Here is a 20,215-nt window from a genome sequence, read left to right as displayed (position 1 = left end):
ACATTATTGGCTATTACTGTCATGGCATCCGAAGGTACTGATGCGTTGAGCAGGTGACAGTCCGCGGCCGTTTTCAAAACACACTTGTGTCACGCACTCCAAAAGAAACTTGTTGAAACTTTAAACAATAATTTATTGTACAAAACGGGGGAAACAAACGTTGACAAAAAACAAATATCGAATACCAAATTTTCATAACGAATACCAACCCATAGAAACGAATATTCGAATATCCAAATATTTGGGTACAGCCCTAAAAAGAAGACTGATTGGGCTTTCCTGCAAATTTGCACACTTCCTGTCTAAAAAGAGCTTCCATTTGTTGTTCTGCATTTAGAAAATGACAGCCATCATAGTTATTCACACCAGCATGCATACAGTTGAATAAATGTCCACTTCTTCATTTTCAGCCAAAAAACGAACACACAGCTTTCAGCACGTCGAACAATCTTCTGCGCCACAGCAGTCAAAAACCATTTGCCCTTCCAGGGTCAAACACCTGACCGCAACAATGTCCTTCTCACCTTTATTCACTGAGCCCAAAATACCTGCACAGCGCCACCCAGTGTGCACTTATGGTAAATACAGTTACTGTCTGGTTAGTGAAGGGACATATTTGGCTCGACTTGTACTTGTAATGAAGTATTTTGGGCTCAGAAATATGTCAGTTGAATCAGATTCGGCTGTTCAATACTCATATTCAATGATTTTTAGAGTCTGAACGGGTTCAGCAGGATGTTTAGTAGAACAGCAACATTCATGTAACACAGTGTATAAAGTCATATATATGAAGTAATTAAAATGAGCTCCACCTTAACTGCAACATTAAAGTGATGAACACATTAATGCATCTTAATTATAATCCAGTAATATACTGGTAATATATATTATTATGAAATGCCCATTCTGCATAATGAGGACTTTTTCGTATATTTTGATGCTAATACTTTTACTTAAATAACATTTTCTTTTATAACTCAAGATCTAAATACTTCATCCACCACTGTTTAGTATTCTCTGAATAAATATAAGTACATAAAAGTGTACAAGAATACAAAATGCACAAAGCCTGCTTCCCTGTCTGATTAAAGTGCACTCTCACCCTGCGATAAGCTGAACAAAAGTTTAAGAGTTCAAGTTCACTGATAAAAATCCCAACAAACCTTTAACAATTATTTATTTTCTACTTTAGAAATAATACCCCGACGATTAAATCTGTTAGTACAACTGATGCTAAATCAGCCTTCAGTTCAGTGTTAGAATAACAAGCAGCCCCCACTATTAGAAACAAGGAATGTGACCTTATTATTCCAATTACTTTTGTTTAAATAATATTGAGAGAGACATCTTTTTCATGGAAAATATTAATCCTTGGAGTCCGCTTGTGCACATGAACCTCGATTAGTTGCTGAGTAATGACAGAAATATTGGACAAGAGGCTGGAACTAATCTGCAGAGGAGCCAACGCCCAGTGCTGGAGAACAGCTGAGCACTAAACACTGTCATGACTGGAGACTACACGCTGTATCCACCTGAGTGCACGTCTGTCACTGTGTGCACTAATTAATCTACATATTTATTAGCTTGGGGCACTTGGGCCATCAGAAGTCTGACAAATGGTGGAACATGAGCAGTGAAATGAAAATAACCTCCGTCTCCAGGTTACACAAACTTATTTCAAAGACACGGCAAATTGAAAATCCAAACAGTCCATTTAAAACATCCATCACAGTTTATAAACTTCAGTTCTGACTGACTCTACTAACTATAGTGTAAGCTGCAACAAGGGATCATTACTAACATTTCAAAGGTGAGCTCATTTTCAGTTTGACCTCCAAATAAATTTGTTTAGGTCAGTGGTTCCCAACTGGTCCATTCATGGGGTCCAGATTTCTCCTTAGTCATTAGTTCAGGGTCCACACAGTTTAATGTATCAGTGTCATACTTGTGTGTTTTCACTGTAGTCAAAAATAAAGTGTGTTTTTACAAACTTGACACGTTTGCAAGTCACTTGCGATCCATTCAGAATGGACCCGTGACTTACTTTTGGACCGTGACCCACCAGTTGGGAACCACTGGTTTAGGTAATCTGGATAAACTCTGGGTTTGTTTCCAACTTGTCCAATTTTATTTAATTTTTCTTGATGCAAACGTGTACTGGTGTGATGACACACACAACAGTGTCCGCAACCGGAAAAGCATCCACAGGTGCTCCAAGCACGTGCTTGACCCTCTCTACACGCGCCCTCGACCGTCCCTACACGCGTGCTCAACTCTCCCTACCTGCTCGATTTTGCTCAACACTTGCACGATATCGAAAGTAGCACAATGCAAAACATTGCATTTTGAGACTGGAGACGGGGACAGTGCCTGAGGTCTCCCAGAGCCCTTGTTCTATTCTACAGCTCTGGGAGAGTCGAGTGCGCGTGTAGACACGGTTGAGAGCGCACTCGACTGTGCTGGCAGACCTCATTTTGTGCGTGCAGAGCAGAAATGCTCCCTTGCAAGGATGTTTTTCTGCCCATGGATACTGTTGTGTGTATGCATGGGTTTTGAGACTAATTAAATGCCATAGTTATCACTCTACTGAATGGACATTATCAGCCTCATAGGTAAGTGTTAGAAGAGGCCTGCTACACCTACTGGTAGGTTCAGAACACTGTTAGTCCATTAGAAGGACGTGTTTATTGTTAGGTGGTGACCTCTAGTGGCCAAAGTAATTATGACAGGCGCAAAGGAGTAAGCCAGGTGACGTAGTATAAAGAGAGACAAAGTCTGTGAAGGCCGTAGATCAGGGTGGATGGATGGTTTAAACAAACACAGGACTTTCACCCAGGACACGCTGTATGTGTTCTGGGTGAAACCAATGCTGTGTCTAAAATCGCGTGCTTCTGTACTTACACTTCATATTTTGAGTGCATAAGTGCGTTCACACTGTATGGAAAAATGCAGTGCACTATGAGTACCCAGATGGTGCACTCAAAATGGTCAAGAAGCTGAGTGTGGAACTATGGACACTTCTCGCCCTCAATGGTCGCCATCTTGGCTACGTAGCGGAAGGGGAGGGTGACTAAGCACTACTATACTGTTGTCGGGTATAAGCCAGCAGTATGCTTATTGGGTTCATTTAGCAGTCTGTAATGATTTGGTACCGCGAACGCATATGCCAATGCTAGTTTGCTAACTAGCTAAATTGCAGCCGTCATTTCCGTTAAGTGCACAATGGCCGTGTTTGGTTTGAGACAACACTACCCTAATTTGCACACTATGCCAATGAGTACATAGTGCACATATGATGCTACTGATGCTAAGTGTACTGACGGAATTATGTGATTTGAGACGCACTACAAATGTCAATGTTGAGTTATTTTACTGTACGTACATACGTTTGACACATCAAAAACGTACTTATTTTAAGAAAAGATGCTAACTACACTTACTATTCTGGTACATCTACTAGTCGCCAATTTTGGTGTAATACAGACTCTTCATCTGAGTCCAGGCCTGACTGAGGATCTCCGATGTTTCCTCTAGCGCTAACGGTAACACTTACATCTCGGTGATGCGGACGCCAGATCCTTGATTTCTAAATGCCTCCAACCCCTTTTAAAATTTTTATTTTTGCTTTTATGTTGGAAAACTGAAACAAAACATGAGTATTAGTATTTTACTTTAAATGTGTCTGGAGTTGGACTTTTAATAACGGCCAAAACTAAGACAAGGCCCAAATTTAAAAGCCGTATTTGTCCGTTCATTATTTGTCTGTCAGAAACTGCAGCACTACCTTGACTTTGTACATTCATAGCGTGACAGTAGCACTCTGTCGTGGCTCAGGTGCAGCTGACCTTGTTCACAGAGCTCTCCTGAGTAGCTGGGCAGGCAGAGACAGGTGAAGGAGTTGACTCCATCCAGACAGGTGGCTCCATTTAGACACGGGTTACACTGGCACTCATCAACATCTGCAGACACACAACACAGGCCACATTATCCCGCATCGTTCATCTGTCAGTATGGGGTCAATATGGTTAGCTTAAAGACAGGACGTGTGTGTGTGTGTGTGTGTGTGTGTGTGTGTGTGTGTGTGTGTACCTATTTCACAGAGCTGCCCAGTGTATCCAGGTGCACACACGCAGATATTTTGTTCCCCCCTTTGGAAGCAGGAGCCTCCATTGTGACACACACTGGTTGAGCACGGCAGCAGATCTACACAAACGACACAATGCAAACATGAGTCTGTTAAATCACACCAGTAACATGAATCATTAGCAGTGCTATGATGTACTGCAGTTTAGGTGTTCTCCATAATTAACTATTTATTAAACCCTGACCAGAGACTGTCCAAAAATAGCTTAGCAACAGCAGCGGTGGAATGTAACTAAGTATATTTACTCAAGTACCTCTTTAAGGTGGCTGAGAGGGAAGTTGCAACCACAATAAACCAAAAACACACGAACAAAAGCTTTATGAATTGTCTGCTCTAACGTTAGCATGCCCGGCTAACTACTACATTACTTCCCAAGCTTAAGAACATCACTTAAGGTGGTGACATTATTTTGTGAGGTTACAGGTGGCATTTGATATGATCTATATGAGAGCTGACTCTGTCATCGCAAAGTGGAGGGGATTGTGGATGGTGTGAAGACTTTTTGGCAAGTCATTGCTGTGTTTTCAGCAGCTTTTCAGGCACCGAGACTTTCTTGCATTCTCTGCCGGGATAGCGGCAGCAAAAGTGATTGTTTTTTGATTGAGACATTGCTGCATTTCCTACAGGAATAACGCCACAAAAAGTGGTTGTTTTTTACCTAGACATTGCTATCTTCCAGCAGGGATTGTGGCACTTAAAGCAGGTATATTAAGCCAAATCATGATCTTTTCCTAACCATAAGCAAGTGTGTTTTATGCCTAAACCTCTACCTAAACATCTAGCAACAGCACTGTTAAAATGTAAAGTTTCTACGCATCTGCTACATTATAATGGGCAGATGTAATGTATCCATAGTTCTGAAGCTTAAGAACAAATTAAGGGTGCTTTTACACCTGCCCCGTCTGGTTTGGTTCAACTGAACTCAAGTTCATTTGCCCCCTTAGTGCGGTTTGTTTGGGCAGGTGTGAACACAGCAATCACACTCAGGTGTGCACCAAAACAACCGGACCGAGACCTTCTTGAAGAGGTGGTCTCAGTCCGGTTACAAATGAACTCTGGTGCGGTTGGTTTGTGGTGAGAAGGTGTTCCGACCTGGATGTGAAGCAACTGCAGTCACATGACACATTGTTTGGGTTAAACATGAGCATGTTACAGTCCTGGAGGATTATTAATGTGCACCTCCTCCTGTACTGCCTTAATATGCACATTCAGCACATCCAATGCATCAAAACATTGTTTTCTAGTTGGAGCCGCGCCTCGTTTTCAAACTGTATGGTTTGACTAAAATGAACAATGACAGCAATATAGTCCACGATGAGCAGCGCTAAAATCAACCTGCGTAGTTGTCCCTCCATTGTGACATTAGAAAGTGTCACATTTATCTTGCAAGTGTACTCTTCTTCAACGTTTGCTTTACTTCCTGGATTTTTCCCACATGGAAATTCTGACCAATCAAGAGCAGCTTTCTCACACAAGGCATTTGATCTGGTCCTCTTGTAAATGCTGCCGTGAGAACACGAACCAACTCTAGGCAATTAAACAACTTTGTGACAACATGAGTCCCTGATTCAGACCAAAGGAGACGACTCTAGGGCTGAAAGCAGCCTAAAGAACAATGAGGATCATGTACCTTGGACGTTCACAGTGCTGGCCTCCACAGAATAAGTGGTGCTGTCTGGGTGCTCTGTGGCTGTGAGGATCCTTTCTGGTATCGGAGGGCGTGACTCTGGCAGAAGGGGGGCAATCTCTGTGTCATAGTCCACAAATTCATCATCTGGTAGAGGTGTGGCAGCGGGGTCGGGGCTCAGAGCCCACTGGGGGATGGAGTGGGTGATGCGGTCGAAAGTGTACAAGGGCGAGGTGGTGGAAAGCATCGTCTGGGTGGAGATGGTGGTAGAATGCTCAGTCTGGTCTCTGTGCAGCTCACTGGCAGGTGAGGTGTGGTCTTCAGGGGTTGTGGCTGCAGGCTCGGCCATAACAGCGGGATGTTTCTTATCATCTGTGGCAACATGGGAGGGGTGTGTGGAGAATTCTGGGGTGCTAGGCTCTGAGGTCACGTCCTTAATGTCTGTGGCGAGTGTGGTTTGATCCTCAAAAGTCACAGCTGCCACATCTGGTAAAACAGTAAAAGTGACCTCTCTCTGAGGGTCAACCAGACCACCCTGCTCCCCAGAAACCTCCCCCTCTCTGGACAGCTGCTCCGCACCTGAGTCTGCTTCTGTGACTGTGTCAACAGCCGGCACAACTACAGGCCCTTCTGTTACTGTCGTACTTGCTGCAGGTGTCGGTGATAGCGTGCTGGCAAAGCTGGGCGTCTCCTGTGGGTCTTGTCCTGACGCTTCGTCCTCTCCAGAGGCAGATCCTTCAAAGTCTTCTGTCTGTGTCTGTGTGGTTGTCTCTGGTGACTGTGTGTCTGGTATTAGAGTAGGAAGCTCCGTCCCTCCAATTTCTGTCTCATCAGTCATGACACCAGACTGGCTTCCTACAGCCGGGGTGGGCAGAGCGCCGTCTGCAGAGCCCTCCTGTGTAGTCTCATCAATGCCACGGCTTGCAGAGCCTTCCATGTCCTCGTAGGTGGAGATTCCAATGGTGACAGGCTGGGAGACACTGGGAGGGACTGGTCCTGATGGTGTGGTGGGTGCTGCTGATGACACTGAGTGAATATACGGGGTCATGGTGGTGGTTCTTGTTGCTGTCTGATCACCTGGTTCTTGAGTTTTGACTTCCTCTAAGTCAGGAAAGACATCAGGGGCCGTGTCACCGTCAACGCCCAAGTCTGGAACTACATCTGGGTATGTATCTGGATGAGGGATTGTCTCACTGGTGTCCTCTATGGGTGTCTCCTCTGTAGGTGTCTCTTCTGTTTGGATTTCTATGACACCGTAGTCAAAGGTCGTCACGCTCTCCTCCTCCACCTCTTTCTCTTTTTCTTCTTCTTCTTCTTCTTCTTCTTCTGGCACCTCCTCTACCCGAACAGGTGTGGCTGTCTCAAACTGGTCTCCTCTGGCTTCCTCCGGCAGCTTTGGAGCAAATGTCACCTGAATGGAACAAAAGGTAGATGGATTGTAACTTTGGACATCGTTCCTATCAGCATTATTTCATCAGTGAAGACTATGACCAAAAATGTTGACTGACAACCTGTTTTTCTCAACAACATCTAAACTAAATAGAAAAGTAGTGATGTTATTAGACATTTTAACTGCTTATCTCTTACTAAACCCAGACAGTGAACAGTATGTTAGTTAGTTCAAAACCAAGAGAAATGACGCCCAAAACTGCCAAAAAAAAAGACCCAATTTAAAATTTTGATCTATTGATGAAACACTTCAGTGCATGGACGATACCTCATGTTTTCCATTGACAAAGCTGACAGTTGGAGGCAGGCTGATGGGGGAAGCGTCCAGAGAGTCGAGGTCTCCGCTGCTGTGGAGAACAGCTTCACTAGAGATCTGCGACAGGTCAGTGATCCGTGGGAATTGTAAGTGGGAGCCATCGACCACAGGCTGCTTTAAGATGTCCACGATCTGGTCAACTGACAGACGAACAGGAAACAGACAAACAAGATGCCAAGTTCAAAAGTCAAGTAGAAGAAATGCGGCAAATATGGCAAAAGAAATGATAATTTTGTTTGGTTATTCCTCCTTTAATGCACTTCGACATTTTCTAAAAGATGATGAAAGGGGAAGATGAGTAAAATAAACGATAATGAGTCAGTATCGTTATGTTTCAGAGATGGAGAGAAAATTTTGCTAATAGTTTAGCCTTCAGCTAAAGGAGTTAAAGGCTCACGGCTGCAGCTTCAGGGTTACGTTTATTAAGTTAATGTTAGCTAGAGCCTCGAATCACAGTGTGTGTCCTCCGCCTCACTCCCTGCCGCTACAGACCACCTCACCAGGAGGAGAGTGGGCAGCAGCTTTGGAGACAGACCCCCAGACAGCAGCAACCCCAATCCAGCCAGCACAAACCCCAGATCCAGGGGACCAGACAGCCCTGACTCTCAACTGGATCAATAAACTTTCTGTTGCTGCTGTTACACAGGTTGAACCTGGTGCTGCCACTGGCCACCAGCCTGCTGTACCATCAGGTGCTGGGGGTTTGTGCTAACTGAATTCAAGCCACTACAGCTGCAGACCAAGGGTCCATCTCCCAAGTTTCTGCGTGCTCTCCTCCCGGGGAGGCAGTCCACAGTAGCGTGGAGTGAGGCAGAGGGATCGTGGGGTGGCTAGCAGCTAATTCCTGTCTCATTTGTGGTCTGTTAAACAGGGAGGGAAAGCAGGGACAAAGAGAGGCTGAGCAAATACGTTGGGGGAAACTCTACAATGAAATGAGATTAAATAAATTACTGTATGGGAAATACAGGGTTACTGTATGAAGCGTGTGCATATGCACATGTTTGTCTGATGGGAGGAGCTTAGGACAGAGAGGGAGGGAGTATTTTCAAATCCTGCCTTTTTTTGTGTGTTTTTTTTTTACAGATTTCTGCCCCAGCTTTAAAGAAAAAAAAGGGTAATTATAGCTGCTGCGCAGCGATGGGTCAGGTCCGGGCATTTTTAGGAAATTCTGAGCAACAAGCAGAAGAATTGGAAGACATTTAGGAATTTAGCAACACAATTGACCTTTTGCATCAGCTGAGGCTTGAACCCACAACCTCTGAGACTAAGAATCAATTTCTATCACACTGAGCTAATTAGTCAGTGATAATTCATGTGTAGCTTCACAAACTGACTAAGCCAGACGTGCAGGTTTAGCAGCCGCCCATGCATGGAAAAGCAGATTTCAAACCACTGTAAAAAAATCAGTTATTAAGACAAATATCTGAAAATACACATATTGCATCTAGACAGCATGGAGATGTTGGAAATTTGTTTGTAACAATGACTGATTTGCTCCATAAGTGAAAAACTGATGTTTAAAATTGCCATTTTTACATTGACTCCAATTGTTCACATTAGAGCAAAATTCAAAATGCTGTCAAAAATTCAGTTTTTGAGATAGAATTCTGAAATTTGCCACACATCATCTACCATGACTCTGATTTATTTAGCAAGAATTTGCATGTATATGTTTACAGTACCATTTACAGTCAAACATTTTGATGCACTGTAGGCTCAATTTTTGATAAATCAAAAATCTGAGAAACTTAGTTTGTGTAGGACAGTCTGAAGATGCTCTGTAGCAAGTTTGGTGTCAATTGAGCAAAAATTGTGGGAGGAGATAGGTTTAAGAAGTTTTACAGTTTTTGAAAAAAACAGAGTGATGAACTTCATAATTTTTAATAGGTTTAAATGTACAAAAGTTTCTTCAGTATTGGGGCTACAGTTTGATGAAAGTTGTGAAGTTGTAGCACGTATGGTTGATTTGTTATGAATTTTCAAAGTTTTGAACTTTAGACGCTTGCTGTAGCGCCACCATCAGGACTATTGGCTTGAGTTTACAGCTGAGGATATCTGGCATGAGACTGGACCTTTGTGCAAAGTTTGGTGAGTTTTCACCCATGGGAAGTATGATTTCCTCGGAAGAAGAAAGAAGAAGAATACCTAGGATTACAATAGTGTCCTGGCAACTTAGCTGCCCGGACCCTAAATATGACGCATATGACTGATCTAACCAGGCTCCGGACAACTTTCGGTTTGATCGGACAGTTTTTTTTTAGAGACTCATAATTAAACTCAGCAGTAAAAACGTAATTGGCTTTGAAACTCGGCCCTAAAAACATCTCGTCTTCCTCAGTGCAGCATGTGTCTGATATTGATTAAAGGAAGCCAGGGTGTGTATCTGGTCGGTTAACAATCAGCTTCTGATGAAGGTCAGTGGGTGCCAGGGGCCGCTCTCTAACAAAGCATGCTTGTGTCTCTTCATTAAGACTTTACGGTACACATGGAAGCTATATTGTGGAAACTGTGAGAAAAACAGAGCTGAACGTGACATAAACACAGACCTGAGTCTGGTTATCTCATGTGAGGAGAAGCGCACGCTGTGACTGGATTATGAGCTCCTCTTCCAGCTAAACAAATCTAAGGAGTTAACCTGGGTCAGACGCAACAAGTCTAAAAAGCCTCTGTGTGACTCGGAACTTGATCCAACATGAAATAGGAAGAGTTTTCATTAAAGCACTCGATGCTTCAATTTTCCTAATTTCCTCAAGACGTGGAAACAGTGAGTCGGGGGCCTCACACAAACCGGCGGCTGCTTTATGTGATGATGTATTACCTCTGCAACAGGATACGCCTTCAGCATTTCAATAATAAACAACTGCTGGAAGATGGCACCACTTGGCTGAGGGGGTAACAAACACATGAGCGCTGTAATTTGAGTGTGTGTGTGTGTGGCCCCTGCACCAAACCCCCACTCACACTGAGGCAAACCCAGGTATGAGGTCTAATGCATGCTTTATCATCACTCTTTCTCTCACTGGAGACGTGATTGGTGTTAAGGAAGTTATTGATGACCCCTGTGGTCAGATCCTCCTGAAGGTGTTTGTTCCAGTCAGGGTTAGTTAGCACTTTATTGTGTTTTGTAAACTTTTGTTTGTTTTAGTTTGTGGTTTCATTCTGCTGTTTTTAAATCGCTTTAGCCACGCCTGTTTTCTTAATGTGCTCCTCAGGTTCATGAGTGGATTACTGGACAGGCCTACCGGGCACAGGCCCAGGGGCCCAAAGTGTCAGGGGGCCCCTCTGGCCTTCACCTGCAAAATGTCAAATGTCAAATTAACACGTACCGACCATGAAGAGACTCCGCAGAGAGACAAAAAAAACCACCACAGTGTGTGTGTGTGTGTGTCTGGTTCCTGTCCTACAAGGTAATAATACTTTGTTACAATACTTAAGTATTTTTTTGGAAGCATCTGTATTTTACTTGAGTTTTTATATTTCTGTCAACTTTCTCTCTTACTCCATCACATTTCCTAGCTTACAAGTTGGATCATAGGTTACTTGTGTTAAGGTAAGTGCAAACAAATGCTCTCAAAGCTGCAGATAAGTTTGGATTTCCAGTCAAGCCCACACTACATGTCAGATCAGATGCTACGTGCTAGCAACGACATTCCACTTAAAGATGAGATGGACTTCATGGAAGCAGAAAACGGCGTCCCACAGCAGAGATGACCCCTGTGCTGACATTCTGTGCGTCAATTTTTTTTTGTGCTCTTCAGTATGTCACATACGACTCAGCCGGTCAAATCACTGGTGGCTGGTTTTAGAACGTAAAGCTTGTCACCTGTTTCAACAGCCAATCAGCTTGTGGTGAAGTCTGCTGGTCAAGTCAAAATTAAATGCATCACGGTCGGGTGTAAAGCCCAGTTCAGACCAAAGCTTCGCAACGAGACGAGTTGAAACAGGCGACTACTTGCTAAGCACCGTTCTGCAACGTTCTAAAAACCTGCCGGTTCACACCAATGCAACTAGATGAGACGGTGTATCATCTCTATGCAACAACTCTCTGTACTTCTGTTCTGATTTGCAGCTTTTCAGACTTCTTTTGTGGCTGAATATAATTTGTAGCTTCTTAAAATATAAATGAGGATAGTGCTAGTGAGATACTGGCTACAGCTGCATTTGTAGTAGTGATGAAATGGTGTAAAACAGCACGTACAGCGAGCAGCAGCAGTGACCCACCGTCCAACACCGGCACACTATGAGGATGGAAACAGGGCTCGGCGGGGACGGAGCACCTGCTGCAGCAAGCAAACACGCCGTCTGCAGTCATTTGGACTTCACCAGCGGACTTCACAATGAGCTGATTGGCTTGAGTCAAGCTCAGAGCGGCCAGTTCACACCGCTGCAACTTTCTTCGGCAAAACTTTTTCATGTCATTGCGAATCTTTGTTCTAAACTGTGCTTAACACACTTGAAACTTTCCATGCGAAAGGGCAGTAAAAAGTTACTTTATAAGTGTTGAGCAGCTATATCATGTCAGGGAATATTAATAAAAATATAATAAAGACAAATATTAGATCAGACGCAGTATCAGCTGATACGATCGAAAGATTTGGAGCAAAGAAAACACCCCTTTGGCACTTTTGACTGAGAACTCTCCAACAAGAAACCTTAGTTAAAGACATTTAGACTTTGGGGCCCCCTGAGCATTCGGGGTCCCTGGGCCTGATTCAGTAATCCCTCCATAGTGGGAATAGAGCTAATACAGACAAATGTGGGGAAAGACAGAGAATGTGGAAACAGTTGGAGGAGTTGTTAGTTGTGGCAACTCAAGCAGCTCCCTCGAGAGAAGACAATTAAGGTCAAATATCTGGGGTCCTCTCATCTCTGTCTACGGATATTTAGAGAGCTGAACACTGAGCTCTTTAGAGGTGGTTAATCACTGCGTCAGACCACCAGTGTGTCTTTGTGAAGCGACAGATTAATTTGCTCTGATATATTTGACTATTCATGAAGCTGCTTTCCCCACTGGACACACTGTGATGTGTTTACAATATGTTAAGCTACAAAACTGGCCCAGCAGAGATGACTGACTTCATAACTTTCCACATCTGGCTCTGCAAACTGTGTGTGTGTGTGTGTGTGAGAATCTGTCAGCAAACAAAAGGTAACAAACTCTTCGCTGTTTCCTACGAAGACAACAAACAACACTAATCAGCCGCAGCAGATTACTGTAGAGTCCCTGACAGCACAGTGCAACAAACATGAGGTCACTGACAGATAAATGTTCCCGCTGAAAGATGGAACAGTTTCACGTGAAATGTGAGAACGTTTCGGTCCAAAGCACAAAAGGCTTGCGAAAGATGCAGGGGGGAAACACATTACAGTAAACATATGTGGAAAATGTGTTGCGGTTCAGTTGAGGTCAGGGTTGTCAAACAGAAGATGGCTGTGAAATACTGGTTACTGTCCGCCATATTTCTGCAGTAATCACACTCTGGAGGTCAGTCTGTGAATCCCACTGCATCCATACTGGGGTTTGACCTTCCAGCAGTGTTTTTCTAATGACGTTATGGTCCGTGAGTTGACCAGTGGACAGTTCACTGTGAATCATGTCAAGAAAGTTGTCTTTTTTCTCTTTAATTCCAAGTTAAACCTCTGAAACAGTCTTTCCATCTTCCCAAAACAGTGTTTTTTTTTAATTAAAACTACTTTTTGATTTTAAAAAATTAAATACTGATTTAAATATAATTTGCAAAGATCTGTGTGAATTCAATATGCCTGCCGTGTACTCCTCTGTGTAGTTTAATTTTTAAACTCTTGTCCAGCTGGTATATTCACCTTCTTTTGTTTTCTTTGCTCAAGCAAAAAGCAAAAACTCTAAACACCAAATGTGACGACTGAGAACGGGTCCATGTCATTGGTTCGACAGCCCATTGGTTCGACATCCCATTAGTCCGACTGTCCGTGGTGCTGAACGGCTCGCGGCGGGCGTATGGTGCGCCGCGACCGGCTTGAGGCGGAGCAGGCTCACGGCTTATGTGTTTGTCACTTTCTTTTTCATTTTAACCCACACCATGATCTTTTCCTAACCCTAACCAAGTGGTTTTTGTGCCTAAACCTAACCAGACCTTAACCACAGGGCATCATGATGATTTCGGAACGGACTTCGGAACAATGAGTTTAATATGGTCGGAACAATGGGATGTCGAACCAATGGGCTGTCGGACCAATGGGCAGTTCCCCTGAGAACATACAAACAAAACAATCATGGCCGCCAACTGTTGCATGTTCGTGTACATAAACAAACATGGACACCAACTGTTAAAACAAAAATGGATGCCAACTTTAAAAACAAATATGGACACCAGCTGTTGCATGTTGTTGTACAAAAACAAACATGGATGCCAACTTTAAAAACAAATATGGACACCAGCTGTTGCATGTTGTTGTACAAAAACAATCATGGATGCCAAATGACACGTGTTCTCATACCAAAAGAAACATGGACGGCAACTGACACGTACTCTTGTCCCAAAACAACCACGGATGCCAACTGTTGCATGTTGTCATACCAAAACATGCATGGCGGCTAACTGACACGCGTTCTCGTACCAAAACAAACATGGCGGCTAACTGACACATGTTCTAATACCAAAACAAACATGGCTGCTAACTGACACGTGTTCTCATACCATAACGAACATGGACGCTAACTGACACGTGTTCTCGTACCAAAACAAACATGGCGGCTAACTGACACATGTTCTAATACCATAACAAACATGGCTGCTAACTGACACGTGTTCTAATACCATAACAAACATGGCTGCTAACTGACACATGTTCTAATACCAAAACAAACATGGCTTCTAACTGACACGTGTTCTAATACCAAAACAAACATGGACGCTAACTGACACGTGTTCTCATACCAAAACAAACATGACGGCAACTGACACATGTTCTCATACCAAAACAAATATGGACGCTAACTGACACGTGTTCTCATACCAAAACAAACATGGCTGCTACCTGACACGTGTTCTAATACCAAAACAAACATGGCTGCTAACTGACACGTGTTCTCATACCAAAACAAACATGGACACTAACTGACACGTGTTCTAATACCAAAACAAACATGGCTGCTAACTGACACGTGTTCTCCTAATACCAAAACAAACATGGCTGCTAACTGACACGTGTTCTCGTACCAAAACAAACATGGCGGCTAACTGACACGTGTTCTCGTACCAAAACAAACATGGACGCCAACTGACACGTGTTCTCGTACCAAAAAACAAACATGGACGCCAACTGACACGTGTTCTCGTACCAAAACAAACATGGATGCCAACTGACACGTGTTCTCGTACCAAAACAAACATGGCTGCTAACTGTCACATGTTCTCGTACCAAAACAAACATGGCCGCCAACCGACATGTGTTTTTATACCAGAATAAACAAGGCTGCCAACTGACACGTTTTCATCCCAAAACAAACATGGTCGCCAACCAACACATGTTCTCATACCAGAACAAACATGGCTGCCAACTGTCAAAACAAACATGGATGCCAGCTGACACACATTCTCATACTAAAACAAACATGGACGCTAACTGGACGCCAAGTGTTATGTATGCTTGTCCCGAAATAAACATGGACGCCAAAAGTTGCATGTTCTTGTACAAAAACAAACATGGACACCAACTGTCAAACAAACATGGACGCAACTGTGACATGTTCTTTTACCAAAACAATCAGTGATGCCAACTGTCACATTTTTGTACCCAAGCAAATATGGATGCCAACTGTTACACGTTCTTGTACTGAAACAAACATGGACGCTGACTGTCACATGTTCACATACCACAACAGACATGGGGGCCCACCAGCAGCTTGTTTAAATGCAGCGACGTTTGTGCTGAAAAGGCCAAAATAAAAAACAAGGTAAAAATGTACAGTTTGGTGAGACACGTAGGAGAGTAGGGCCTGAGGAGGGAAATGGAGCTAAGTGAACTTTATAAAAGGAAGCTAACTTCAAGTAAAGCTGTTTATTTACAGGTACGTCTCCCATGGCAACACACAAGTGACGTCATCGGTAGCTGCAATCAGTCGCAAATACCAAACATGTTTAAGAGAATGTTTTGGAGAATGACCAACAGACACTTAAGACTTAAGATTAGACTCTTACATATCTCACACATATGATTTTATCCATCACACCAGCTGACCCAGACTTACTTGACTGATTTTGGTCGTGCAAGCTGACGATGATGAGATGGAAAGGTGGTTTGGCTGAAGACTCCCTGTCTACAGGAAGAGCCAGTGATGGGTCGAGGTCAAACGTCGGTGGAGTTCCAGAGGTGACGTCTTCTTTAAAAACAACAGCCGGTTGTTGCCCCTCCTCTCCGGCCCCAGCAGTGACGTCTGATCCTGGGATGTGGATTTCTGGAATGACCACCCCTGGAGCGGTCTCTAGAAGCTGTGACAGTCTGGACGTTGCTTCCACCCACACCTGTGTTGGGGTCACCACTACTCCCACCTCAGCGCCACTTGAGCTGTCATCACTGCTGCCTCCATCAGCGCTGCCGCTGCTCTCCCCTTGGCCTGACCCCACCTGGCCTGCCTCCGTTCCCCCGTGGGAGATGTCAAGGTGTGCGGGCTGGGAGCGGGTGGTGGGTAAAGGAGGGAGCTGCATGGGGAGCAAAATGTCTTCTCTAACTGGTACCGACTCTACTTTGTGCGAGTCAAAACCTCGAATATCGTAGTCATCTAATATGACAGTGGGGATCACGTTGACTGTGGTGTGAGGGGAGGTGTGTTGGTGTGCTGCGGCTGTGGGGGCTCTTTGAATTTCAGCTCTTTCAGGAACTAGGGCTGGTCTGGGTGTTGGAGTGTGTGGAGCGTATACGGGGCTGTCAGGTTTGTACTCAGCTGGGATCATCGGTGGACTCTCAGTAGTCGGCTCTGGTTCTTTAGCTGTAAGAGAAGGACACAGAGAAGGAGAGAGGAAGATTTAAAACCTCAGCCTGTAGAGACTCAGCTGCCAAACAGAAACGTCAGTAATGAAAGAAATGACCAAATTCATATTTTAATGATACTGAAACTCATCAGCCTAGTGGTCAAAGTTGGTATTGCAGGATCTCGCCATGCACACTGGCCCATAAGTCTTGTTCCCCACACAAATCAGAACAAAAGGAACCATAGTTTAAAACCATTTTGGTCTCCTGAACCTTACACTTCATCCTGCTTAACTTAAACCTGTTGTCCTCATTCATGGACACTTTCATGTGCCATCTTGTGGTGGCACAAGCACCGTACACTCATGTAAAAACAAGATGGTGGCCCTCTCTGCCAAGTCAGCCGATTCCAACACAAAAGTGGACAAGGTCCAAAACCTGATCACATTTTATGATTGAAATTTGTTTATTTATGCTTAATAATGTTTGTAGTTTGATATGGCAACAAATTTGACACTGAGAATTAGGAGGTACTCATTTGACGACACTGGGACTTTATTATTATTCGGTGTAACAGGCTGTTCCTAGAGACAAAAAGGACAGTCCTAGCTTTAATTATATAACCAGGACAAATCCTAAGACATTTAGATATGTTGTATTATTTGCAATTTTGTTTTGCACAGCGATATTCAGGCGTTGAATGAACACTTTCAAACAGTTTTAGACTTGAGCAGTGACCCCCTCACCCATAGTTACGAAACACTGAACAAATGTTGCATTGTTTGCAATTTTGTTTTTGCACAGCCATTTTTAGGCATTGAAATAAACAGTTTTATACTTTGTTACGAACTTGTGACTATTAAAAATCCAAATAGCTTGGAGAAAATACAAAATGCTTACCAAAAACTAAAAAACAACTCAGGTCTCAGGGTGTTAAAACTTTAAAGAATCAGAATTCCGTCCATCAGGTCCAATATAATTTGAAAAGACTAAATTATTTTCATGCCTTTACATTACTGTGAAGCTTTTTCTAAAGCATACCACATTTCTTTGTACATCCTACCTTTTCGGGCAGCAGCAGAGACTCTGATGACTTGGTATGATACATACAGTATACAGTTATGGATTTTTGAGAAAACTAACATTTTAGTACATCAAGAAGTCATGGAAAGAGATAACGTCTCCTTCTCCATAGCAACATCGGCTAAGGCTCATGGGTATTGGAGTATTTAGAGCCATCCTCACGGAAAACTCTGAACTTCTCTGACTATATTTTAAAGGGACAGTTCACCCCAAAATCAAATATACATATTTTTCCTCTTACCCGTAGTGCTCAATCAATCCAAATGGTTTTGGTGTGAGTGTTGGCGATATCGGTTGTAGAGATGTCTGCCCTCTCTCCAATATAATGGAACTAGATCAGCTTTCAAAATACATCTGAAAAACTCAACATCAATGTCCCTCTCCAGAAATCATGACCTGGTTACTCAAGATAATCCACAGACCTCGTTGAGAGCAGTTTCATGTCGGAACTATTTTCTTTCTACTGAACTACACCTGCCAACCGAATCACTAAACAGAAGTACGTGTGCATCTACTCATGGACAAGAGGCTCGTGCTCATGACAGCGCGAGATGTAAATATTAATGGCGTCCTCCTCAGCTGAGCTGTAACGTTAGCTAGCTCAGTGGTGCTAGGTGAGCTAGCAGTGGATGCACACTTCTCTCTGAGTAGTGATACAGTTGGCAGGTGTAGTTCAGTAGAAAGAAAATAGTTCCTACATGAAACTGCTCACAACAAGGTCTGTGGATTATCTTGAGTAACCAGGTCATGATTTCTGCAAAGAGACATTGATGTTGAGTTTTTCAAATGTATTTTTTTGTCACTTTGAGCACCACAAGCCGAGTACCATCTAGTTTCATTATACTGGAGAGAAGGCAGACATCTCTACGGCTGATATCTCCACCACTCTGCAGCTCACACCACAACTACCTAGACTGATAAACAGCACTACAGGTAAGAGGAAACATATGCGTTTTTGATTTTGGGGTGAACTGTCCCTTTAAAAACCATTTAAATGATGGTCATAATACAAACTATAGTGTCATTAAATGATCCAGGATACTCCAATTAAAGAAAAAGATTCAGTTACTGTCTAAAAATAGACTTCACAACTTCTCTATCAAAGCGAATCAGGTTTGTTTTGTCCTTAAAACCTAAAATATCATTTTATCCCCCTTCTTCTGAGGTTTCTCTGCATTTCATCAGTTTGTTTTTGATCAAGCTTCATGAATGTTTGAGTAACACTGCACAGTCCATCAGGTGTAGTCATCAGATACTCAAATGCCCAGGTGGCAGTGAACGCCACACCGAAGAGCAACCTTGATTTATATCACGTTAAAAATAATCATGGCTGCCTAAACAGGTAGAAAATCATCCCAAAGAGAGGTGGTATGCTCTGCAGTCATGTAAAGTATACATCATTTGTCATCACAGGGATGAAGCACGTAGTCCAGTCCTGCTAACGTTGGTTATATCCAAGTTTAAATGTTTACAGAATAAACCTGTATCATCATGACTCATTACAAAAAGAAAACTGCACTATCTGGAAAAGGCTAATCATGCAGCTGTCAGACGGCCGTTAGCTTACAGACGGCTATAAAAGGACATGTAGCAGCTTTGATTTTTAAAACATGAAGTCACCTGTCAGAAATAAAACAGACTGCGGTGCCAGCCGTGTCAGAATAAAAACAGTCACTAATGAAGACCTGAGTGTGGCCAGAGGAGCCGTGTTTTTCTTTGTGGCTTTCACAGTGAACCAGTTTCTCTTTCTAAAGCCTGAATCCATCTTTCTCCTCTAAACACAAACTATTTACAGCCCTGCACAGACCATACGGCTTTTGTTGTAAAGAGCTCTGCTGTGATGGTCACAAAGATTTATATCTCATTATGATGGAATACATACCATATGAGCAAAGACAGGAAATGGGACTCCTAAACACACACACAATGCTCTCCTTTGTGGAGGTCTAAGTGCTGAGTTCATGTAGTTGGTGTCTTGGGAGAAAGCAGCCGGCTTTGAACGTCACTGGCATAATGCTTTAATAAACGCTACGTAATTGACTCCCCTCCGTCCCTCCGCGCTGGCTGTCAGGAGCACGTAGGGACGGGTGGGAGGCGTGGGCGGGTGGTATTAGGTGGGGTTCCCCTTTTCTCTTTCTCTTGCGAACATTGTTTAAGTACTTTACTTGAGTATTTCCATTTGCTTCTACTTCTATATTCCAGAGGGAAATATTGTACTTTTTACTTTATGACAGCTAGAGCTACTATTGAGAACATTTTTTTAACATTAAAAACATTTAGATGAGTATAAATCCAGTAGGTTTAAATGGTGTTTTCAGGTCTTTTCAGATTGTGACCTCTTACAAAAAGTTTCCATCTAAAAACCAAAATTCCCCAAAAACTGACTAAATAAAACTTGAACGAACGCTTGTTTCCATCCACTACGTTTGTGTGCATATGAGTTTGTTGGCTGATAGAGACAAACAGCTGGTGGAGCTAATTCTCCAGCTGGTGCCATTAAAGATTAACTATGTAGTATTTTCCTAAAAAGCAATGTCAAACAGAAGTAATTCCTCTCAATTATAACGTATAACCCACTCGCAGTGTGTGGCGGTGTATGCATCTGTCCTCTAACTGGATTTTCTTAAGGGCCGTGCACATGCTGCGT

At 43.2% G+C, this 20,215-nt stretch overlaps 1 protein-coding gene across 2 annotated transcripts in view; it reads right to left on the bottom strand.

Moving 5' to 3' along the window:
• The window catches only part of vcanb (versican b), a 51,211-nt gene that overhangs the window by 11,118 nt on the left and 19,878 nt on the right, over window positions 1-20,215 (bottom strand). For both annotated transcript variants that reach the window (XM_050052592.1, XM_050052593.1), the window contains exons 7-11: window positions 15,767-16,504; window positions 7,489-7,676; window positions 5,775-7,182; window positions 4,090-4,203; window positions 3,846-3,959 (exon numbers count right to left, since the gene is read on the bottom strand). In XM_050052592.1, the coding sequence (XP_049908549.1) occupies window positions 3,846-3,959; window positions 4,090-4,203; window positions 5,775-7,182; window positions 7,489-7,676; window positions 15,767-16,504 (2,562 nt within the window). The remainder of the gene's footprint in view (window positions 1-3,845; window positions 3,960-4,089; window positions 4,204-5,774; window positions 7,183-7,488; window positions 7,677-15,766; window positions 16,505-20,215) is intronic.

This window comes from Epinephelus moara, chromosome 9 (assembly GCF_006386435.1).
Source record: "Epinephelus moara isolate mb chromosome 9, YSFRI_EMoa_1.0, whole genome shotgun sequence".
NCBI lineage: Eukaryota > Metazoa > Chordata > Actinopteri > Perciformes > Serranidae > Epinephelus > Epinephelus moara.
This window is presented reverse-complemented; position numbering and strand designations above follow the sequence as displayed.